Source organism: Strix uralensis, chromosome 1 (assembly GCF_047716275.1).
Source record: "Strix uralensis isolate ZFMK-TIS-50842 chromosome 1, bStrUra1, whole genome shotgun sequence".
Taxonomy (NCBI): domain Eukaryota; kingdom Metazoa; phylum Chordata; class Aves; order Strigiformes; family Strigidae; genus Strix; species Strix uralensis.
The window spans coordinates 124,454,929-124,481,116 of NC_133972.1; the positions used below are offsets into that span (position 1 = coordinate 124,454,929).

The 26,188-nt window shown below is 38.3% G+C and overlaps 1 protein-coding gene across 3 annotated transcripts in view; it reads right to left on the bottom strand.

The window, feature by feature from the left end:
- The window catches only part of SS18 (SS18 subunit of BAF chromatin remodeling complex), a 46,468-nt gene that overhangs the window by 14,661 nt on the left and 5,619 nt on the right, over positions 1–26,188 (bottom strand). For all 3 annotated transcript variants that reach the window (XM_074879917.1, XM_074879936.1, XM_074879926.1), the window contains exons 4-5: positions 12,063–12,216; positions 4,698–4,919 (exon numbers count right to left, since the gene is read on the bottom strand). In XM_074879917.1, the coding sequence (XP_074736018.1) occupies positions 4,698–4,919; positions 12,063–12,216 (376 nt within the window). The remainder of the gene's footprint in view (positions 1–4,697; positions 4,920–12,062; positions 12,217–26,188) is intronic.

Here is a 26,188-nt window from a genome sequence, read left to right on the forward strand (position 1 = left end):
GACAAAAGCTACAATTCAGATGTACTTGGTCAAATAAACCAAAATCTTAAAGGTGTTTTAACATGAGGGATAGTTTAAACACTATCTCAAAAGACTTTGAGGATACACATTTTTTTGCTACTTCTAATGTATGATTTAGGCTGCAAATTGAAGGTAGTAGAAACTTCTCCACACTCACTCCACAAAGTTCTCATCTCAAACTGAACAGTAATTTCAGGTGGCATTTAAGAAAAAATACATTAAAAAAAGTTTCCTTAGTTAGCAATGTCACAATTAATGTTTTACACTAGGGAAGAAAGATGAAAGAACAAACACTGTGGGACCTGTTTGTATCTGCAGGTTTTTTTCAACATTGGAGAGCTGCAGCATCTTCTACAGCTAGACATCCTACAAATTCAGCTATAGCATGATGGCACTTCAAAATGTGGAGGCAATTTTTATTTTTCTTTAATAGGTTAGATGTCCAAAAAATTGAGACTGCCCTCCTTGGTCCATGACATCATGCATGTTGAGGTACTGAAATGTAACAGCCTCTGTTTACGTGGGAATGAACAGATGGCAAGACATTCACAAAAGGTCCTCAGCCTCAGAAATCATTTTGTCCTGATTTGTCATACCCTGAAGATGTTTGTATTTCAGGTAACACTGGATGTTCCTATCTTTATATTGCTTTATGTGGACAACAAAAGAACAGGAATTCTGCACCTGCCTCATCCCTGCTGTCTCTATAATCTCTTCATATTTGCTTGTAATTGAAAGAGCTCTGAAACTAATGGAATTTTTGTAAGTTTATATAAATGAAACTGTCATTTAAAAAACCTAAGCACCAGATTCAACAATTGGTCTTCTGCAAATGATCAAGTCAACATGATATTCTCATGCAGAGCTCACATGCTAAAAGTAAACTAGGTCCCCTCCCTTGCTCCAAGCAACACATAATGCTCATTAAATACAGACTGGGGAGTTTGGGAAATTTGCTTCAAGCGCTTCTGGCGAGGAAACAGAATCCTAGCAAAAGGATCTGAGAAACAAAGTTTCTGAGATGGCCAAGCTGTAATTTCTTGGTCTTTACTTTTAAAGTATTTGAACTCTACTGTTTATTCTCTGACTGTGAAAGATCTGTTCAACATAAATAAGAGGAATTTCCACGTAAGTTTCAGGTTCCAGAAAATCATGCTTACACCTCCCATCTGAAAAGTCAAAAATCAGCAAGACTTGAAATACTTCATTCAACATAAGTACTTCCCAATACAAAAGAAGAAATGCACCCATAAGAAAGGAGTTTCTTCCACATTCACTCAGCTCCTGCTGCTTCCTATCTTTCCCAAAAAGGTAGCCAGTATTCCTTGTGGATGTCCCAGACCACTAGAGTAGCTTTTTAATCAAGAGTCATCTACATCATCTTCCACTTAAAACATTCTCCTTCCTAAATCCAAAATTCCTGAAATTCTTCTTTTAACTGGACTAACTATATAAAAACAATTCCATGATAATTTTGCTTCTCATTTAACGTACTCCTCTGGCTAGCATTTTATAAACTAGTGAAAATCAACGAGTACAAAGTGGAGACAGAAAGTAAATCTGACAATGGGTTCTGTTACTATGCATTTTATTTCTTAATTAGCACTTTTTCATTTTTTCTTACTAACACCATCTGCCTCAAAATGTGTATATACAGCAAGATGTTTTGCTAGAAAATGCACATAAAGTTATGCTAAAACCACCCAAAAGTTAGATCAAACCTTTCTGCGTGTTATGGTACCTTTATTGTATGATAACATGCTTTTTTTTCTAAAAGTACTGGCCTCATTCAGTACATAGCAGATATTATTCACTGAAAAGCTGTTTGTTTCCTCCTAATTGTTTGTGTGACATGCCATGCCTAGTCAAACACTGAAGACAGGATTATTAATTTACTCATGGGTTTTCTTATGGCACTCATAACTAAAATGTCCAAATCTTCATAATGAAAATACTTTCACAACACTCCTGTGAAATCAGATGGTATAATAATCTTACCATCAGATTCATTCCTCTACAGATGGGGAACACATGCAGGGAAAGATTAAGGTCAAAAACATCTACTAATCTTTAACAGTCAACTTGAGATGCTAAGACCTTATCCTGTGGAATACTTAGTATTATATTTAGCTAGTGCTGTTTTTAACTGGCAGATACAGTAGGGATCTCTCATTCTCAGTATGGATCACCCCTTTATAAGACAAAGAAACAAGGAGTGCTTAGGGGTTCACAAATGTCTTCTGACAACAATACTGAGGTTCAGAAATTTTGGTTCATTTCTGTTTCTGAATGGCAGTACATGCTACCAGTTAAGAAATCTTCAAGTCACAATCTGTTTATTCCCTTTTTGTTAAGCTGCATCTCAATGCATTTCCTAGCAGCTCATTCTTGTTTCTTCACTTAGATGAGAGGCCTGCAATATCCATGCTTGGCTGACACCTCTGCCCAGCCAGACTGGATCTTGGCTTGCTGTCTAGATCTCACATGGTCTCAGAATTCTCTGCCATTCTCTCCCCCGAGTCTTGGAGTTGTAAGAGTAAAGGTACAAAAGTATTTTTTCTAATTTGTCACCAAATCTCAATACAACTACAACAACTAGGAGTGGAACATGGAGGAAATGTATTAAGGAGACCTGACTAGGCATATTCTTAGGTCAAAAACTTTAGCTAATAACTAAAATAGAATAAAATATAATAATAACAAAAATAATCACAATAAATAATAATGGTGATGATGAAAAGGAATATAATAAAAAGAGAGAGAAATAAAACCCAGGAAAAGACAGTGATGTACAATGCAATTGCTCACCACCTGCTGACTGATGCCCGAGTACCTGCTTGCTGGCAGAGCACAGGAAACTGAAAAATCTTTAACTTAAGGTAAGTGCTACTTAGCAACAACTAAAACATCAGTGTGTTATCAGCATTATTCTCACACTAAATCCAAAACACAGCGCCGTACCAGCTACTAGGAAGAAATTAACTCTATCCCAGCTGAAACCAAGATAGTATCTTTCTGCGTGATTTCTAATAAGCAATTTTCAAGTTTGACAGAGTACTGAAAATAGAGCAGGGGAATATCATAAGGAAGAGAAAAGAACACTACGTTGAGATGGAATAATCACTAGTCCTAAACTGTAAGCCAGTCATACAGAGTACATTGTTTTCTGTAAAGCAACTTAGTGGATGGCTCCCTCACACATACTGCTACATGCTTATTGCTAACTCTCTGCAACTAAGAAATTTCAACTGAGCATGCACAGAACTTTTCCAAAGCATCTTACAAAGTTCACAAAATTACTCCATTGAGGTGAATTGCCCAGAATACACAGATAACTTGCCACTTCAGAGACAGTCAAAAATATTTCCACTTGTGATGGTTTCCTCTGCTATGTGCCTACTTTTGTTTCCTCTGCTGTTAAATTTTAAGAAAAATGCCATTAACAGTGTGGACAATGAAGGACTCGGACTTTCCATTTTCACTACTGGTAAGAAAACTGAAGAAATAGCTGTTCCATCTCGACTTATTTTTGGTCTCTCATTACTTAAGTCTTTTGTCTGCTTTGAACCTTTCTGTGATCTAATAATCAAACTGCAGTATAACATGGTCTGTTTATACACCTCAGGAACAAATGGTAACTACACTACAAAACGGAGCTTTGGTCTCCAATGAGAGTATACTGCAATAAGAAGAACCTATGACACTGAAGGATTATTTTTTCTACAATGGCCAGGGAGGGAGCCTTAGAAGAAGAGAAAAACACATTCTCCTACAGCATCAAAAAAGAGACAAAAAACTCAAGTCGTATCCTTCAGCTAATACATCCGTAAGAGTTCATACATACTGGGGGGAAAAAATCCCGTATTTGCTGTAAATGTGGCAGAAACATTTTTTTTTTAAAAATTCTGCAGTATGTCTTGTAGCAGGTGGTATGTCCAGATCCAGTGTAGTAACAGACTTAACAGGTAAGCTGAAAATACTACTTGCTGACTTGTAAAGCGCATTTATAAGAATGTGCAGTAAATATACAATTTAATAAATTGGTCTGTTGTGACTCTAATGTAATATTTTAATTCTGCAATGTCCTTGCACTTCAACAAGGATGTCAACATAAACATCATCTGTTTATGCTATGCAAATATCCTAGATACAAAATTAGTTTTGAATTTTACTATATACACAAGGACATCTGAAAACAGTAGAGAGTAGCAGATTTGTTCCTGGAACTTAATTTTACTTCTTCAAGATTAACAGACATATTCCACGCTAAAACAGCATGCAGCAGAGAACAAAGATTAATTAGGTATAAAAATCTGAGGGCTGCCTAACTTTTAATTTTTCAATTTACCCAAGAGACTGAAGAGCAGAGGTGTATTTTATCAACTCGAGCAATAACACTTAGATAGAAGTGTTAAGTCTGAGAAGGAGAAACTGGTTCAAACTTTTAACTGATGAAAGCAGATCCCTTCCCAGATTCTCACACAATGCCTGAGAACAATTCAGTATCTGCAAATAAATAAAAAGTCACTGACACATGGGAGAAAGGAGATGTAGAGTCCTCCAAACATGGGTACAAATGCATTTAGTGAAGGCAATCTACCAGAATAGACCTTTTTTAGAAAGGGTCTGTACCCGAGATGTTTCCTTTTACAGAAGCTAACATGCATCTTGCTTACCTTGGTTTGGTTGCATGTTCATGTTTGGTCTGGGACCATAGTTGCCCATCGGCTGTCCCTGGCTCATAGTCATCTGATTCTGCACTGGCATACTCTGTGAGGATGGCACTGAGTGATTATAGCCGCCCATTGACCCATGGCTACTTGAAGGCATGTTCATGGAACTGTTCGTCATATTGAGTTGGTTAGGTCCAGGTCCTTGCATAGGCATATGGTTAGGTCCTTCAGAAAGAAAAACAGGGAAAGAGGTCCTACATTAGTCTCATAAAACAAGTAAATATAGTCATAGTGAATCACAAAACTAAACAGAAGTCATCTAATACAATTACATTAAAACAATACGTACATCGGTGATAAAAGAAGACTAGGGAAAATGCGGGCCCCCTCTGAAAGGAGAAGGGAGACTTAGTTACCCAGGATATGGAGAAGGCTGAGGTGTCTTTTTTTACCTCAGTCTTCACTGGCAAGGGCTCCAGCCACACTGCTCAAGACACAGAAGGCAAAGACAGGGAATGGGAGAACAAAGAACCACCCACTGTAGGAGAAGATCAGGTTTAAGACCACCTAAGGAACCTGAAGGCACACAAGTCCATGGGACCTGATGAGATGCATCCACGGGTCCTGAAGGAACTGGCAGATGAAGTAGCTAAGCCATTATCCACCACATTTGAGAAGTCGTGGCAGTCCGGTGAAGCTCCCGCTGACTGGAAAAGGGGAAACATAACCCCTATTTTAAAAAGGGAAAAAAAGGAAGACCCAGGGAACTACAAACCAGTCAGTCTCACCTCTGTGCCCAGCAAGTTCATGGAGCAGATCCTCCTGGAAACTATGCCAGGGCAGATGGAAAATAAGGAGGTGATTGGTGACAGCCAACATGGCTTCACTAAGCGCAAATCATGACTGACAAATTTGGTGGCCTTCTACGACAGGGTTACGGCACTGGTGGGTAATGGAAGAACAAATGACGTCATCTGCCTGGACTTGTGCAAACCTTCTGACACTGGTCCACATGACATCCTTGTCCCTAAATCAGAGAGACATGGATGGATTTGACAAGACGGACCACTCGGTGGATAAGGAATTGGCTGGGTGGTTGCACTCAAGAGTTGCAGTCAACGGCTCAATGTCCAAGTGGAGACCAGTGAGGAGTGGCATTCCTCAGGAGTTGGTATTGGGACCAGCACTGTTTAACATTTTTGTTGGCGATGTGGACAGTGGGATTGAGTGCACACTCAGCAAGTTTGCTGACGACACCAAGCGGGGTGTAGCTGACGTGGAGGGAAGAGATGGCATCCAGAGGGACCTGGACAGGCTTGAGAGGTGGGCCTGTCCAAACCTCATGAAGTTCAACAAGATCAAGTGCAAGGTCCTGCACATGGGTCAAGGCAATACCGAACACAAATACAGGCTGGGTGATGAGTGGATAGAGAGCAGCCCTACAGAGAAGGACTTGGGGGTATTAGTGGATGGAAAACTGACTATGAGCCAGCAATGTGCAATTGCAGTCCAGAAAGCCAACTATATCCTTGGCTACATCAAGAGAAGTGTGGCCAGCAGGTTGAGGGAAGTGATTCTCCCCCTCTACTCTGCTCTTGTGAGACCCCCACCTGGAGTTCTGTATCCAGCTCTGGGGCATCCAACATAAGACAGACATGAACTTGCTCAAGCAGGTCCAGAGGAGGCCACAAAGATGATTGGGGGTTGGAGCACCTCCCTTATGAGGACTGGCTGAGAGAGTTGGGGTTGTTCAGTCTGGAAAAGAAAAGGCTCCAGAGAGACCTTATAGCGGCCTTCCAGTACTTAAAAGGGGCCTATAGGAAAGATGGGGCAGGACTCTCTATCAAAACTGAGTGTAGTGATAGGATGAGGGGTAGCGGTTTTAAACTGAAAGAGGGTAGATTTAGGTTAGATATAAGGAAGAAATTCTTTACTGCGAGAGTGGTGAGACCCTGGAACAGGTTGCCCAGGGAGGTTGTGGCTGCCTCCTCCCTGAAGTGTTCAAGGCCAGGATGGATGGAACTTTGAGCAACCTGATCTAGTGGAAGATGTCCCTGCCCAAGGAAGAGGGGTTGGAACTAGATGGTCTTTAAAGTCCCTTCCAACGCAAACCATTCTATGATATGATTCTATGATATGATTCTATGAAAGCTAAAACAGAGTTTGCTCATGATTTCCCAACTTAAAGTAAAAAAGGTTAACCGTCAAAAGTTCAGCTCTACTATGCAATACATCTTCTTTTGTTGAGCAGGTGAAGCTGCTAAAACAAAGGCGTATATTATCATATAGCTCATGTTAAATCCGTATCATATGCAAAACTAGTCTTTTTAGTACTCGCACAACATGCCCTGAATTTCAACCTGAATTGCCCCAGATCAGTTTAACAATCAGCTTGGTAGCTCTATCACAGCTATATAATTGTTACAATAGGTGTAACATTTCTGTTCATTCAAACAAATCATACTTTTTTTCAAAAGTCAGGCAGTATTAACATTGACACGGTACAAATACATGCAGAATAAAAATGGCTGAAGGCATACTTAACATTGTTTGAATAGATAATCTATAGCGAGTATTTTTCAACAGTATTTACAGATTACTAGGGTGGGAGACGATGAGTGGAAGGACAGCCATCAAATTATCAGCTCACCTCTCATACCTCCAAAGACGCAAAGGAAGAGAAACCCGTTTATATATCCATGAGGCCAACTACATCTCTTCATCCTTTCATTTCCCCTCTTCCTGACAACACAGGTTGGAATTGCATTGTTCTCTGAATTAAATCTACTCTTAATGGTATTTTTTAAAGTATAAACATTAGAATAGCATCTGATCAGTTTACTCATTACTTTAGCTGGGATAAGTGAGCAGCTACTAGAAGTAAAATTAGTAAGAGGTATGACTGGATATAAATATGACAAGGGAAAAAAAATACGACAAGGGAAAAAAATAAATGAAATGCAAGGTTTTTGCATATGACAAATACCACATGAAGAGTTTATGAAGATATGTACAAGCAGAGCACATGACAGAGTAGGTCAGCTGTAAACAAGGCAAGTGTTGATATACAGAGTTCACCAAGAAGATGCCATTGTTGCCAAACGTGCCGCAGGTATTTTGTTAAGCTACAAAACCCTAAGAAATACAGAAAATTTAGAAGAGGAACCTAAAGGAAACTATGCCAGTAGGAAGATAGTGGTTTGGTTACATATCTCCCTGTGCAAAAAAACAAAACAAAAAATATCTGAAGGCAGATATATAAACAGCTCCCAAGTCCTGTCTTAGTTAAAGAAATAACTGCACTAATCTAGGACAGAATGAAGGCAAAAATAATGACAAAGAGAGTTGTACACAAGGTCACAGAGGCAATACCAACTGACCTGCAAACAAAAGATGCAGAAGAAAAAAATAAGAATGATCAAGGAACACAGCTACCAAAAGCCAACATGAAGAAACAGAGAGTAAGTTTAAGAGCATGTTTATCCTCTTGCCCTTTTCAAGACACCTGACTGAAATGAACACATAAGATTATTTTATCAAGGAAAGGAAAAAGGTGTCATGTGTAGTAGTTCACTGTTCCTGCAAAACAAGGTGAGCAGAAGTTGCTGAATTGTACAAAGGCAGATCCACCACAAATACAGAAAAAAATAACTCTGTGAATAGGGTTATGACCATGACAGAGAACTACAGATGCCTGTACTGTCCCCTCTTCAGTTCAATACTGCCTAACTCTGTAATACTGAGAACATGGAGAAGGGTTTGTTTCTGAAAAAGTGAGATCATCTCTAACCATGAGTTCAATTATCAATGTGTTAAAGCTAAGCTGAAGAAAAGCTCCAGACTGTAGTGCCAAGCAACCACTGCAGGACTGCTAGACGACTAGTTTCTTAATTTCTTTCCTAAGAAAAGGAAGGAATACACAGAGTTAGTGCCAGAAAGTCAGGGCCTGGGAGTGGTTTTGTTCCTTTTTGTTTAAAGGAAGATATTGTCAATAATAGATTTCAGAGAGCTAGCCAAGCACACAGTGGAATAAGTTTTTAAAAACGGGTGATGTAAGAAGTAAAATGGGGAAGGCAAAAATCATCACAAGAGAGAAGAAGTTGAAAAAATATAACATCTTCTCTGAAAGGCTGGGGTTTTTTTCACATCTCACACAGCACCAAAGTAAGAGAAAGCACTCATAAGAAAAAGTTGGCACATGAAATGTCAGGCATGTGTATGTTCTGGGGTCAAAATCAAGTAGTTTGTTAGTGAGAAGCTAGAAGACAAGAACAGAGGAAAACCTAAGACCGTAGTAACAAAAAACCTTGAAAATGAAAAATAGTAAGAACACACTTTAGAAATGAATTTTTTATAGTTTGCCAAAATATTTCATGGGGTTCTCCTGTACATAAGGACACAACAGTCAATTTTCTTTTTTTCATATGAATAAATGAAATAGGTAGAACAGAATATGAATGAAAGAGACATGAAGTGTGTATCTGCCATTAAAATAACTGCTTTAAATGCTATACTAATTAGACTGTGTGTCATAATACAGTCAGTGGAATAAGTATCTATCTTGACTATAAACAGAAGTCCTTTTTCCTCTTACCCACTTACAGACATATCTTGGCTCCAAGAAGCCGTAAACCAGCCTAAGTGCATTTAGGACTACACTTGCAGGAAGGAAAGAAGACTTTGAGAGAACTTGTTGGTAATACACAAGCACCTGTTACTCAAGAAGGTCACCTAGCAGTACCAGGACAAAGGTCAGGGAACCCTACAGCTAGTCTTAGCTTTCAACTTTCTACATATGATAAAACGAGCTCAAGAAATGGGGAAGGTAACTTGCCACCAGCACAATGCAGTTCTTCATCTCCTTCCAAATTCAGACCACCCTTCCCTTACTTTGCATCACACAAACTCTCCATCAATGTAACTCTTCAGACAGTAATTTTTTCAGGTAAAAGCCCTAAGCTGTCACAGGTACAGATAACACTCTATTCCACCACAGGCTGAAAAAGGTTCGTCATGACTGTCTTCCCAAGTAAGAGGATACAGACACTCATTTGTCAGGGGATGCAATTAAGGGCCTCAGCAGCACTTCAGGTCCTTTATTAACCACAAGTATGACAAAAATCATCCTTTGCCCTTTAGGTAACGGGACAGGTCTACGGCAGAACTTTAAATCAACTCATGCCCTGACCATCCCTAGGCAGTTCTTTTAATGCTCCCATCAACCCTTCCACCCATACTCAGGCCTGTGGAAGCCCCTACTCAGATAAGCCCTTCCAGAAAACCTTAGCTCGTATTTTTAAAGAGCCTGCATGGTATTTCTTCCAAGCTGGTCAACTCGCGGTTGTCAACCCTGGATTCTCTCCATTTGCACATTAGTGACTTTATTCTTTTTGGACAGATCATCTCTTCAGGTATTTAAGGTTTTGTATCTGGCTTCTATTACAAAGTGTCTGTGTAACTATAGAGTAAGTGCCTTATAAACAGAAAGCAAATGCATACACTGCAGAAATTATTATAAGTATCTATGAAATACAGAAAGGCTCACATACAGGCAAACTAGCAAACACTTAAAATAAAAAATTATTTAACTATCCACTTAACAAGATGATTCTGTTTCCCGTTTTCCAATGCCTAACTATGAAATGATTTTAGCCTGCCTTTCTGACATTAGAGATGCCTCATCCTAAGCTGTTTATCTTCACATCCTCAGAGACAGCCTTAAACAGAGAAGGGAAGGAACAGACATTCAAAAAAGGGAATATGTTGGAAGAAAGGCTAAATTAAAGCTTAGTTGGAAACTGTATTTAAGTATCTGTCTAGGTGAATACCAAAACAAACCTATTTACCTTTCACATATTTTCATAACAGCTCTTTTCTTATTCTATCTAATTACAAAATATGTATGTTTAAGGAGTGACTTTTCTCCCCCGTGGCTCTGCAGTGAAGTCATTATGCTCACATTGTGACTTAGTAATCCTTCTCCTTGGAAAAGATCATTATAATAACAATAATATGATTACACTAGAGGGTCAAAGAGACTGATTTGTGAGAGGCAGTGCTATTCTCCATGGGAGCTGATGGATCTTAGATGGATAGAGGACTCCACAACCAGAATCTCTCTGCCCTACTTAGGGAACAGCATATATTGCTCTTTCCACTTCCAAATGCAGACCATGACCAACATGTGAGATGAAACTAACTTCTTCTCTAGATCTTTTATTACTTCTTATGCAGCCTCTAGAGGCTATTCAGCTACTCTTCTCAGAAAAGCTGTCACTATCAGGTCCATTTCATCAAGATTTGCACAGAAATTAGAGACTACAGCAATCATATTTTTTACTTCATATTAAGTTTTGCATAGTTATTTACTACATTTGCTGTTGTGGAGCTTATCCTTGTGACCACTGGGAGATGAATTTTCAAAGATACTTTGACAGCAGTGTCCTTTCTTGGAAGAATCAATACCTTGAAGAGCTTTTGTATGAAAAGTTCCTCCATACAGCAAAATGAAGGGGTCCTGAACAAAAGCAATCCTGGGAATGCAATTTTAAGCTGAAAGCCAATTCACATGAAAAAGGCAGTATGACTTTATGAGTGGAAATTCTGGAAAACAACCTCTATATAAAGAAGCAAGCTTTTCCAGGGCCTACTCCATTCTGATCTGACTGCTAAAGGGAATAGTTACCCCAAAGCCAGTACTGGTAGGTACAATGTGGAATTTTATCATCTTGTTTCACTGCTTTGTTTCTGACTTCCCAAGCACTTTTCTTTTTACTACAAAACAGGATGGCATAAAAACTGACTTAAAATTTACACCTAGAACAATAATCTGGAGGCCATTTCTTTACAAATCCCTTACGATTCAACACATCTTCAATAATAAAGAACACAGAGGATTAGTGGAAGCTGGATGAATTTCTGTATAGAAGCAATTTTTTTTAAACATCTACCCACATTTGAAACGCCCTCTTTAAGAGGTATCTATTTTATTAGTATCTAATTATTTAGCTAAAACGATTTCACATTATCTTTTTATGGAAGGATTTCTGTTCACTCAGCCACAGGCCAATACCTTTCCCCAATAAGCCTTCTAAAGCCAGCTGTACTGCACGGTTTCAAACAGACTAAATTTAGCCAGTTCTGTTCATCAGAGGAATGCTGTGTGTCAGCTACATCAAAGCCCAAGGGCAGCCTGATAAACACTGAATACAGGTCACGTAGCTCTGTAGCTAACAAACTCTAAGAGAGCTTGTACTCCGGGGCATTCAAAGCAGTTTTGTCATCAACAATCTAGTATCCCTTGAGCCCCCATGTCGTTTCAGTTGCCAGGCAACGCTGGTGTTAATGTCTTAGAGGAGAAAAACTTACCAGGCATCTGGCCGTTCATCTGGTTCTGCATGTGTGGTGCAGGAGGGCCCCCACCTACCATACCATCTGAAGACATGTTGTGCGAGCGCGGAGGTGGGGGAGGGCCGCTCTGACTCATCCCTCCCGGACCCATAGGCATATTCTGTGTGGGTGGCTGAAAGGAGACAGTTTAGTCAAACACAAGAAGCAGTTAGTCTGACAAATATATTATATGTACATATGGTACAGCAGTTGCCTATATTGTTCAGCAGGGTATGAAAGAAAGCACTGAAATGCATTTCTTGCTCTTTCTGATATGTTTAACTCCTCCCAATATTAATTTTGGCAAAACGTTTAATATTTCAATCAATTTTATGTGAAGTATTACATGCAGACAACACCACAGCTCCTTCAAGCACCGCTTTAAAATAAACACAAATCAATGCCTCATTAAAAAATTATACCTGAACAGTTTAAGATTTCTGGAGTTGCTCCCTCCTACACACACAAAAGCTTTCCTTCAAAGCAACATTCGGTGAACAGAAAAATAACTTCGTTGTAATTCTCTCACATCAACAATTTGTTGCTGTTAACAGCCCTTGCACCAGGACAGAACAGGTACAACAAGAGATGAAAGCCTCCGAATGCTCATAGAGGAGCAGAAATTTGCACCTGGGTGTGGTAAAATGTTTGCGATCTCTTCCCCTCTCTCCCCCGAAGCGTTGAAGGCCTAGTTCATAATTTTGTGCCAAACACCCCCTACAGACTGGAAGCACATTAGTGCTGGCCTCCAAAGGTCCAGAGACAGCTGCCTAGAAAGGATGTTTTTGGCAAATTTCCTAATGAAATTGTGAGGAAAATAACTGAATAACCTTGAGAGTTCAAAGAGGGAGAGCAAGAAAAACAGTAAATACAAGGGGGAATTTACTATTAGGTTCTACTTGTGGCAATGTAAGGAGACATAGAAACTGCCAGTAGCCAGCTTCATTTTCCTATTAAAAACACCTGCGAGACTGTACAATCCTCCTCACATACCTTCGCCAAATGCTTTCAGGGGAATAAAAATCATCTCTGTGAGAGCGAACGCCTGGGCCTCTGGCTTTTGAGGACCCTCTCTGAAAGACCATTAACTATTCCTGCAAAACACTTCCCGTGAGACAAACAAGTGTATTTTTCAACATTTCTCTTCATAGAAAGAACCAAGGGGGTGATGCCTAAGTACCCATCTAGCCTAGCCCCCCTTATACCTACACCTACTCATCAGGACGTTCATAAAGACAAGATGTAATACAGCAGAAAAGAGTAGCGCTTTCCAAAAGAGTGTAAGACAGGACCCCTTTTTGGCCTTGGAAATGACAACATCTGGGTAATAGAGATACATACACATGTATTCATTTCCCAGGGGGAAGGGGGGAATCATACTAATTTATTTTCTCAACATGTCTTCAAATACCTCAAGTAAACATTGTTTTCCCGATAATATTTTTTAAAATTCCTCCAGAAATTGGTGAAAAGCTTTTTTTCAGCAGGAGGCAGGAAGCAGATGAAGGGAAACACAAGCAAGTAGATGACTTCTCTTACTAGATTCTTCTCATTCCTCCATGATGAAGAGAATGACCTTTCATAAGCAGGTTTATTCCTTATCCTACAACAGAAGTGGCAGACGGTAGAAAAGGAAAGAGTGAAAAGCATCTCTGCTCTCTGAACAATAAGTGAAATGCTGCTCCCTTGCTTGATCTTCCTCCACTAGTGACCAACCAAAGTAAGGCTGTTTCAGTTAAGTCTTCCTTCCCTTCACCTTCAGAAGCTCACTACCATCCTTCTTTCGTATCTAACAGAAATTATCTAAAACTGATATACAGAGAAACAAACAAGAAAGAAAACAGACTATTTTTAATTTTTATTTAGAAAGCATGTTTTGGAATTTGGCAAAACCAACACACTTGGTACATCCACATGAGCAGCTAGAGCTCAGAGGCTATGAACAGCCCCATGTCAGCAAACAGAGAGCAAAGCTAAAAACCATCCAAGTTGAAATATTTTCAGAACTAAAATTAACTTCTTGGATCCCAAGTATAAATCAGCAGTAAATCCAATGTTCACACAACATGTTGATAATGAAAAATACTATAAAGTACTAAAAATATTAGATCATACCTAGGTTTTTGCTATCCTGCAGGTGTTATTGCACAAAACCAGGCATGCACTTATGCATGGAAAGATGGCCGAAAATAACCCTGCAAAGATTACTTGAGACAAAACTATAAATTCCAACTCTGAAATTTATTCTGTAAGTTTTCAAAACAACTATCATTTAACTTTAAGACAAACACCGCAGTGATCAAAAAACAGCATTGAGAGCGCAAACATTTGACAGGGGAAGAAGTATTAAGGATTCTAAAAATCCCATTAGAAACAAAAAACGGCAGGAGACTTCACAAACCACACAGAATTGAGAGAACTGAGGGGGTAATTAAAACCACCGGAAAAGGGACTACCAGAAAATAATTTAGCAAGAGAAGCTTCTGGATATGGAAACAGCCCAAAGACCTGTAATGAACCCATTTCAGATTATGGAAATAATGCAAGAAAAAGGTCCAAGCTGCTAACAAATTCAATCTTTCATTAAAATAAACTACCCCATAAGATGACTACAAGGTAGACGATCACTGTACCTCTTTTTATAAAAAAGTAGTGGGACAAATTCTAGGAATCATAAATCTGTGAGCCTTGTTCCCCAAGCTACAAGTAAATCAATGAAAATAATTAGAGCATTACAAAATTCTGATTACAAAATAAAGATGAGTTAGTAAAGTGTCAAAACAGGGAAGTCTTATCTTTCTGATCTACTAGAAATTTTCAAAAATATGAATTAAACCACTTAGCTGAATATTTAACAAAAACTTCTTAATACAAGTTTTTTGACAAAGCCTTTTGGAGAAATATGTTGTGCAGGGGTACACACTTTCACTGATCAGAAACTGCCCAAAGGGATGAAATAAGCGATAACTTTACACAAAGTTCAAAGGACAAAGGAACATACAGAGGACCCCTGAAAATATTGGTTAGTAAATGTCAACATCTGAAGATGTTGACACATTAATTACTGAAAACTGTGGAAGAAAGAATAAGCCAGGTGAAATTCAACATGGAAAATATACGACAATTACACAAGAATTTTGAACCACTCTTTCTTCAGAAGGAGGAAACTCCTACTGTAACTTAACCAGGAAAAAATAAAAAGAATTGACCACTACTCAGCCAGTTAGGTGGGAAAAATAAAAAAATAATCCATGAAAACTATTCATAATACCTGTGTTCACTTACTGATTATCTGCAGTACTTGATATATCAAAAGGGCGGTACAATATGCAAAAAAAAAAAGTGTCATGGTATTTGTGATCATTATACATGTTCAGTTTGAGAAAAGCAGTCACAAAAAGATACTGTAAAAATCAGAAAGATTCCAAAGACAGGAAACCAGTGATTAAAGACTTTGAATGTTATCACCTGAAACAAGTCAAAAAGGACAGATTTTTTTTTTTTATCAGAAGGAAATGAATGTAAGAGGATATGACAGAAATACAATCTAATGTATGATACATACAAAAAGTAGATCATCCAATTTACTCTTTAACAACAAAGAAAACCCCAGGAGAATAGTCAATAAATTGAGGAATAACATTAAACATACAAGACACCACATAAATCATATAAAGCTGAGGAATTCATCAACACAAGACACTAGAACAAAGTTTAAATCAGATTCAGAGATAATTACACATACATATATGCAATCAAAACAGTTATGTTATATAGGATATTTTAAAAGTGTGTTACAATCCTTCATGTCAGGGTCATAAACCAATCACTATCTGATCGTAATTAAAAAGAAATGTCTCCTGCAGATATAATTATTCCCCAGTGAAACTCCTCCAGAGTATTTTTCTACTGGCTGCAGCCAAAAGAAAACAAGAAAAAATTGTTTTAAAATGACAACTTCCCTATTTCTATCAGAGTTGATCCAGATTTTTAAAGGTAATAAACTTTTTAAAAATCAGCTTTAATTTAAAACTAACAAACAAAAAAAAAAACCACCAAAAACCCACAGAAACCTGGGTCATTGAACATTTTTTGTTCTTACAGAAGTTAAGGAAATTGACTATCCCCATATCCCCCTAATATGCACTACACATGATAAAGACCTTTTAAAATACAAATACACAGTATTCAAAAGCCAAATACTAGAAAAAGAAAAAAGAAAAACAAACTCCCCACCCTTTGTGAAAGGAAAGTTACCTAACATGAACCCTACCCATTCAGTCTAGATATGAAGGGTGAAATGACATCCAAATGTAGTCAGGTTAACAGTACCAAAGGAAAGCCTACTTCCCTCCTCCTGCTGGATGAGTGACAGAATAGAATGGAAATTAAAATCACTGCTGATTTTATTCCAATTATGACATAGAAAATGTGAAAATATTTTACGATCAGTAAAAAGTAAATTAAAGAATTAGAAGTAAGATGTTAAGACACAGCCTCACTTGGTAAACACTAATTTTTGGCTCATTCCCCCAAACACACAGATTACAATTTATAGCCGCTATGAGCATTTAAAATTTATCAGAGCATGAAAAAAAAAAAATTGTAAGCTATTTTTTTCAACTCTGGAAATCTGAACTGGAAAAAGACTGAAACCAACCTGCAGTTGTAACCAGAAAAAAAAGAGACAAGAAAAAAAAAAATTAGATTTTAACCGACAACTTTCAGCAAACAAAATCCTCTAAGCTCCAAAGTTATTTGAAAGCATACACTTAAAACAATAGCCAAACTGCATTTTTTTTAGAGGTTTTTCTTTTCAATAATAAATTAGATCAAATCCAAGATAGCAAACAATAAAAGCTGCCATGGTGGAATTTTACACCTGGAACTTTCATCTATCATCTCTTCTCTGCCCTATCAGATTTCTCCTACCATCAATAGCAGGTTGAAAGATTTGTTTATGGAACACCTATTGTTATAAAAACTGAGGTAAAATACTAACTCAGTCGTCAATAAAATATAAAAGACAGGAAACACTGTTAAGCACACTAAAACACATTATTGCTAATCAATACAAATAGCAATAGATATTATAAGTACACTATAAAAAATAGAACGTTCTTGAAATTCTCTCAGAATAACAATTAAAAGCAACATGGAACACAAACATAAATCCTTCTTGTCTTTCTAAGAGAAGCTCTAACTCAGGATTTAATCAATCATCTTTGTTTTCAGTTCTCAAATACCATTTTCTGCAAAGCAAAATATCCCATCCCAGGAGGTACCCTGCCCTGCTAATATCACATTGCTAATACCACAGCACCTGTCCCAGTCTCAAAGAACAGTACTCTGGTGATAGGTGGTGATGGCACCTGCAGAGTACTTACCGAGGTGTCAGACTGGGAAATAAGATCATAAAGGAAGACATGTTTCAGATCTGAAAGAGGCGAGATTTATTTAATTGGGTTACAATTCTTCTACGAGGTGCAGGGTGTTCTAGTACTAAGTGTACCTTAAATGAAAAAAATAAAGAACCTATATCAATTCTCAGCAAGTGTAATATTTGGGCGTAGGGAGGATTTCTACGTGAAAAGCATTTACAATCATGTCTAAATAGCAAAGTTAATTACAAATGTAATTTGTGCTCTCACTTGGAGTACCAGTTGTGACACTAGCAGTAAGGAATTCTAAATTTAGAATGACAACCAGTATCGAAATCTCGATTTACACCAGTATCTTCAAAAATCTGAGAAACTCTGTCTTAATATTTGAACAAAATGTTAAAATAGTGCATAATGTAATACTTAAACTCTTCATTTAAGGAGGAAATTGGAATCCTTAGCTGTTTCAAATTGCATATATCACTGTATAAAAATATTTCACTGTACACATATTCTTTAGCATCATTTTAACCAGAAAATTTAACTCTAAAATACTTGGTGTTCACGTATCAATAGCTCTTCTGATACTTAAAAAATAATCACACAAAATTCTTAACTCTTGACATAACTAGAAATTATTTAAATTGAAAGTTAAATAATCTGGGACGAATTCAGACGGCTTTCTTTTAAGTGACTAGGAATAACTTAACTGTGGACATTAACTTGGGGAACACTGAGCTATAGAAACTAGACAACTTCAGAGGTACTCTATAATTCCCCCATAAAATGCAGTTCATATCTGTCGTCAAAAGCAGGAGCTTTCTTTTCCACAGCTGTTTACCTCCTGCCTCTTTGGCTTTTAAGACAGTTTAATGTCTGGTTCAATATTTACAGGTTTTGCTTGCATTTAGTAACCTAAGAGAAAATTCCACCTCTATTCCAGCTAGCAGGCCTTATGTAAACTCAATTAAAGCAGAAAGAATCCTGCAGAACCCTCGAAGCATTTCACTGGGGAAACAGCAAAACCATAGAGGCTAAAAGACTCGGCATCTGTGTTACCAGACTGCCTCGTACAGCTCTCAGCAAACTGCCTAGGGTTGAAATAGGTATTTATTGTGCAGATACTGTACTACAGAGAGGCAAATCACACCTTCAAGTATGAAAGAATTACACTTTAGAGCATACTCCTATTTCAAACTGGCTGCTGTTTTTACTGATTTCTAAATCAGCCACAGAAGTTAGTAGGCAATATAAGTAGTTTTTTGTGTGCAGTGCACTAGCTCCCCATGTGGACACACCTGATTAGCAATACATGCAAAGTAGCTTACGGAAGTTAGTGTGATCCTCTCATTTAAAGTGGAGTACACTAGTGGTCTATTAATTCACTCCTAATATGCTAACAACTTAAATTCCCATATTTTGATCATTATTTTTTTTTTAGTGGAATTGCTGGCTCCCTCCAGCAGCACTCCATCTCCCAATACTACCCTTCCAGTTGTGCCAGCACAGCCATTTGCATAGCCATGCGGTTAATCTGAACTAATCCAGAACAAAAATATCCCCCTTTCCACCTAATCAGTCTGGACTGATTCTCCAGACTGGTTCATCATACAACAGCTTTAAAACATCACACAGCAGAACTGCAGGTGATGAGAGTACAGCTTGGGTTATGTCAGCATAACCATTACTATCAAAAAGAAACTTGTCAAACAACAGCCAGACTTCTTCCCGACATTTAAAAGCCTCTCTGGAGCAAAACCAACAACCTGGAAAAGCTATTTTTATTCTAAGACCCATGGTATACGTGGATAAACTGAGGATCCACAATCTGAAAATTCTTTTCGAAATGCAGCATACCCAATTCTCTTTTGCTAAAGCAGTATTAGCAAAAGATGTGTATCAACACAAGGACTGATGTTGTTACAGAGATGGAACAAACAGGCTAAGGGAGAAACAGCCCACAAAACTTAAATCATAGTAAATTTGGTTGTTTTACCTTTAAGTCTTCTAAAAGGCTTGTACTACTGACAATTTTACAAGATTTCCTTCCCGTCATAAGCAGTTTTTTCAGTTTCCTGTAGAAGCGATGGATATGTTCTTTTATGCTCCAAGCCCCCCCAAAAAAAGAATCTGAGCAGCTATTTGTAAAGCTAGTTCTCTTTCGGTTCATATCCCATAAACACATTTCTACATAAAATGAACATGTAGGCAATCAGAGTGTTCATTAAGAGGTCAGAAGTCAAATAGCATGCAAAGCCTCCAAAGAAAGAAAATGTATACAGATAATCACATGCTGGCCTTGGAGCAAAGACAATGAAGTGATACAGACACACTAGACCTCTCTATAACCACTTACACAACTAGATCATAATGCATTGCTTTTACGACTGGTTATTGCAGTCATTCTTAAGAACTAGGCTACTGACAGCAATTAAGAATTAAATCTCATCTCTAACGGACCTGTAATACTGTACAACTTCAGGAAAAGTCTTTATTTACAATTTTGTTCAAAGTAGTGAGTCTCTGAGATCACTAATGAATTCTTAGGAGTAATGTGGTACAACAACATGAACCTAAATATACCACATCTCCCATTCTTTAGTGACAAAGCCTAAGTAATGGGGGCTAGAGGCTATTACCAAAGGAGGCTTACCCCATGTGTTTCTTGCTCACAAAACACAGGAAATATTTTTTGCTATGCAAACTCAACATAGCAAATACAAAGGTAGAGTATGAAGAGTGGGAGAAAGGAACAATTTAAGAAATTATGTTCCTTAAGGAGGATGAAAGCACAAATAGATCAGCTTTTATCAGTTATGGATTTGCAGTAGCTTGATAGTCTCTAGTAACAGTACAGCAATGTGAAGCTTAATTTCTTTTACCCATCCCAACCACAGGGGCTCTACTTGCCTCTCATTTGAACAGCAGCAGGGAAGTTCCTTGGAGTGTACTTGCATAATATGGTAGGTACGAAATGCAACATCTTTCCTCCCTTCCTCAAAAAATCTACTACCTAATGTTTCTCTTTTAAAAAGTCTTTAGAAATTATTATGATTTTTGAAAACTGTTTAACAAACATTTAAACAGAGCAATTATTCTTCGAAATCCAAGCTCCGCTTCTGACTAATAGCTCGCTCCTGTCCTCTTGACAGGAAACGCTCAACCTTTCTTTTGCTCTGTTCTCTATTAATTCAGTTTACAAATAGCTGAACTTGAATTTGGCATGGACCTGTGTTCCAGAAGACTAACGCAGAATAATACATCATACCGCTTTGTGTATCTGCTTTAAAACTAATTTAATCAACACACTAACATTCAATATACACAGAATTAAGCCAGAGGTTTAAAGACCGATACCAGCTGTGATCAGCACAAAAGCAGGTACCATAAACAGACTCTCTGCTGTACTACCACAGATATCAGACTTTCTCAGGCATTTGGAACATAACTGGACAAGAATTCTATTAATTTAGGATTCCTCTCATCTTCAGTAACAGGAGTTTTATTTGAAAATTTTATTTTAAGCTATTAAAACTGAGCCATATTTTTCTTTTCTGGATGCCATCTTGCTTTTTTCAAGAAAAACAGTATCAAGATAATTCAATTAACATGTACATTTCAGACAACTTCTGTGTTCAAAATGAAGGCTACTAAAAAAGCAGAGCATGCTGTTCAGTTCCTAAGACTCTCAGTTGTTTCTACAAACTAATCTCATCACAAGTACATTAAAACCATAGATTGAACACTACCCCTTTGAAAAAATACTGAAGAGTATTTAAGATCATATGAGGCTTTCCACTGAGTAAAACCATTCTTTCATTGAAGACTCCTATTTAGCCACCTGAATGCTGCAGCTTTAAAAAAACAAACTAAAAAAACCCCAAACCCCATCTTCCAATAAAGAACTTGAAGAAATGTTTTAGTCAGTGCTAGTAATGCTGTTTAGTGGTTCTACCTCTTGAAGCAGTACCCTGGTTTCAGCTGGGGTAATTTTCTTCCTAATAGCTGGTACAGCGCTGTGGTTTGGATTTAGTCTGAGAATGATATTGATAACACACAGTTTTAGTTGTTGCTAACTAGCACTTATCCTAAATTAAGGATTTTTCAGCTTCCCATGTTCTGCCAGCAAGTAAGGTGCACAAAATGGTCAGGCGTTGGTCAGCAGGTGGTGAGCAATTACATTGTGCATCTCTTTTCTTGGGTTCTATTTCTCTCTCTTTTTATTATATTCCTTTTCATTATAATTATTTTATTATTACTATATTTTGAGTTATTAAACTGAGTTTTACTTTCTTCTGATTCTCCTCCCCATCCAACTGGGAACAGGGAGCAGATGGCAGGGGTTAAACCACGACAAGCAGTTTCTTCAAAAGTAACCAGCATTTCAGTGTTTGTTGATGTGGGGTGTTTATATGAGGCAATCACCATTTTATATAGGAGTGTTTTGTAACTAAAAGGGCATGGACTCTGCCTTAGTCTGTATGACAAGTCCAGGAACAGCATACATAAGGGATTTCACAAGCCCTACAAAAAGCATCAGTTTTGAGAGAAGTATCTCAAGAAAAAAAATATTTATTAATAAATGTATTTATAACCTTTCTGATATTAATAAACAATTTGATGTGAATATTTCTCTACTACTCAGACACAATGAGTTTTCTTGGAAGTCACTTCATACAGAATTTAGCTTGCTACTGGAAGAAACTGGCACTGTCAATATAAAAGAAAACTAGTACATTATAGAAGCAATAATCGTAAGTACTTATTTCCATTACCTTCTTGAAATACACACTGAAATCAAGTGCTCTGCATGCTGACAGAAGGCAAGTTGCATTACATAAGAAAAACTCTGAAAAAAAAAGATCACTTTTTCTGTGTTTAAAAACAACAAATGTTCCCAATCAAATAATCCTGCAGACCTCAGTATTTGCCTGTTAAAAAACTAATGCCAAAATGAGAAGGCTGGAGTGCATGACAAAATTTCCCCTCTACTTTTCCCAGTAAAGTGATGGTCATGGGTTACAAGTATCATAAATCTCTGGCATCTGTGCTGGGTTTGTGTGGCAGGGTTCTTGGTAGTGGGTGGGTGGGGGCTATAACAGTGGTCCCCTGTGAGAAGCTTCTCAAAGCTTCCCCAGCTCCAGGTTGGACTCTCCTCTGGCCAAAGCCGGGCCAGTTAGCAACAGTGGCTGCGCCTCTGTGATAACATATTTAAGAAGGGGAACCGGTGAGCTGGGGGGACTTGGAGGAGGAGTTACAAGAAGGACACCTATGCAAACACCGAGGTCAGTGGAAGGAATAAGGAAGGAAGGGGGGGATGTGCGCCTGGAGCATGGAGCCCCTTTGTATCCCGTGGTGAGACAGCAGGGCCACCCTCCTGCCACCCATGGGGGTCACCAGAGGAGCAGAGATTCACCTGCAGCCTGTGGAGGAGCCCCGGGACCCTGAGGGAAGAAGCAGCCCCTGCTGTTGTAGTTCATCGCTGGGAGGTCTGCAACACGTGGAGGTGACCCACGAACACAATGCATCCCGTGGGGAGGATTCACAGTGGAGAGAGTTTGTGGAGGGCTGCCTGCCGTGAGAGGGACGCCACGTGGAGCAGGAGGAAGAATGCACAAGAGTGCTTCCCCCCACCACCTTGGAGGAAGAAGCAGCGGAATGACTGCACCCCCATCCCCTGCGCCACTGGGGGAGGAAGGGGAGGAAGTAGAGATACCGGGAACAAAGCTGAGCCCAGAAGTAGTAAGGGGCAGGAGGAGGTGTTTTTAAGATATGGTAATGCTTCTCACTGTCCCATTCTGTCTGTTAAGTGTCATTGTTGTTAGTGCTTTGTTTTCCTCCCCTAACGAGCCTGTCTTCTGCCTGTGACCTCCCTGTCCTTATCTCTATTCCAGAGCCTTCTGATTCATCTTTCTCCTTCACAGGGCTGGGGGTGGAAGGGGTGAGTGAACAGCTGCATGGTGCTCAGTTGCCCTCTGGGCTCAAACCACGACAGCATCTTATAAATTTGGCAAAATTATAAATTTGGCAAAATGAAGACATATGGGGGAGGGAAAATGTCCAAGTGAAAAATCTGTTGGTTTTTTTTACTCAATAGTTTGCAATGACTTTTTAATGCTACTAAAACACTCTCAAGAAAACAAATAAATAAAAGTGGGGGAGGATAAGATGCCTGTTCTGCAGTTTGATATTTCATGTCTTTAGAAACACACACACACAGAGTACTTCATTACTATTTTTTGGAGGTTCTCTTGGAAGCCCCAGTAGCAAACTTTAATTGCATCTTTGCTCTCTACAGTTCAAGGAGACTTAATACTTTGCTGTTGCCTCCCTCAAAAGTAGCACCAATGAAAATTAAAAGAACACAACAGCGTTGTGTTCCTCACCTTACAAGCCCTTTTGGGGAAGCTAGCTTATTCCATGTGGTAGTGCTAAGTAGACTTCCGACTGCTGTCCAAGAAATAGAGTACCTGCCATAACTGGGAAAGAGGCAGCAAAAAGGTGCATCAACTTCATATGTGGACTTAGCCACCACTGTTGTCCAGCTGGGAAGACACTCCAGAACAGCCCTGCCCTTAATAATGCTGCTGTTCACATGGCTGAGAAAAGACCGGTTGACTCAAGGAGATTAACCTCGCACTACTTTTGTCTTCTGACACGAAGGAAGGTCTCTTACCCCAGAAGTCATAATTTAATACTGTAAATTCACCATGCATACAAAGACAACAGAAGCTTTGTTATGACACTGGAGTTTCAAAGTCTTCCCAGTTCCCTTCACCCACACCCTGCAATACTTGCTTCACCTGTTTCACTGTGTCCTCACTTCCAGGCCCCCTTTATAGCACCTCTCTGCACAACAGTTGGTTCACTACAAATTTGTTTAGTATTAGATTTATCTTGTTCATTACAGGTAATACCACACTTTTCTGAAAGGATGTTGATTAGACTAACATATTCTAAAAGATGGGGACAGAGGCACATAAGCTGACTACAAGCATTTTTCCCAACAATATGAAGCATTAAGTCTAAGGAGTATTGTGAGAGGATACAACAAAGCTATTATCAGGTTCAAGTCATTTTAGCTTATGTTAAAAACTTCAACAAACCTGATCATTTACCTCTTTTGTTCAGTGTGAATGCTAACAGCAGTATTCTCTTTTCAACCTCATTTTATCACATAAAGCATTTTATAAGTAGTAATAAATTGTGAAATTTCTTGAGAATGTATTTACCCCATTAAAACAGAAACAAGATAAAACTTTAACAAAAAAAAAAAGTATAGCTTACTAGGGGAACAATTTTCCAGATATGAATAGATCAGATACAATCCGACTTCAGAAGCTATCCAGACTCAAGCCCTCCTAAGTCACATGGGAAACTACTGCAATGGTAGTATCATAAAGTTGATGTATTTTACTATTAAAAATAGTAGATGTTTACACACACAATATCTTGGTCCATATTTAACTGCTGCCACCCACAACCCTTGAATTTAGTAAGACTGCTCAACAGCTGACACAGAAGGATGGTGAACAGAAACATAATACTTTCCAGTCAACTTGAGCCTCATCAGTTCTTAAACGGAAAGCCAATAAATGAAAAGAGTCTGAAGTAGTTTATCTTGCATTGAATAAAAGCAGTAGCTCACACATTCTCAAATTCTTCTGGCTAAAATTTGTTGGGAAGACAGAATTTGAAGAATATTTTTCTAAAAACCTCAACAAAAAGTCATTTTATCTGATTACGTTACCACATTTCAGGCAAATCTTCAAACAGATTTGACTTGGTAGTTCAGAGCATCTACACTTAGGTAAGACTGAACATCTAACTTTCATTTTGTATTTTAGTTCAAAAGAACCAAGAAGCTACATTTTATTCCCCCCTCCGTTGTCCAAAGGGGACTCCTCCCCTCACCCCCCAAACAAAACCACACTATGCTATTTTCTCACTATTGTGGAATATTCCTCACACTGAAGTTCAGAAATGCACTTTAGTCCTGATCTGCTAAAGCCTTTCCCAGTCCTATCTTCATTTTCTTTTAAGAAGAGAATGTCATCACATTCAACTTTAAGAACAGGGCTGTTCACCAGGGACTAGGATAAGGTCAAATTAATTTCCAGTTGTCATCAGAACCAGGATATGAATTAAGCCTTCAAAAACATATTAGTTGAGTAATACACACAGCCCTCTTAAAGATTTCTTTCCCGCCCCCTCAGCTACAAGCATGGATTTATAAAAAGAGAAGCCTCTACAGGCACAACAGGTTGGACATAATGAAGCACTGTTTCTATAGTCCTCTAGGTGCCAACTTGAAAGGATGCTTCGCTAGTAGCAATGATTGGAGAACACTTCTCCAGAGACCAAAGAAAAAGTAATTCAATTTCAGCTGGTGAAAACTAGTATCTAGGAATGGCTGTTTTATAGACATTCTTTTTAGCTTCATATTACAGAAATGAATCAAGACTATATTAATTCAAGAAAAGTCTTATTACCAAAAAACAAAGAACTTCCTTGTGTTACTCACAATGAACTCCCCAAGCTTTCCAATTATCACAAAAAGCAAACAGATAGCAAGCTATTTTAATGTTTGTTGTAGCTTTCCTTACTGTTCTATGTACAATGGAAGGGGAAAAAATTTGAGGTATGGTATAAAATAAACAGTTCAGGAATACAAACTCGGAAAACTCCAGATTAAAAAAAAAAAGATAGCAAGTATTATCCAAG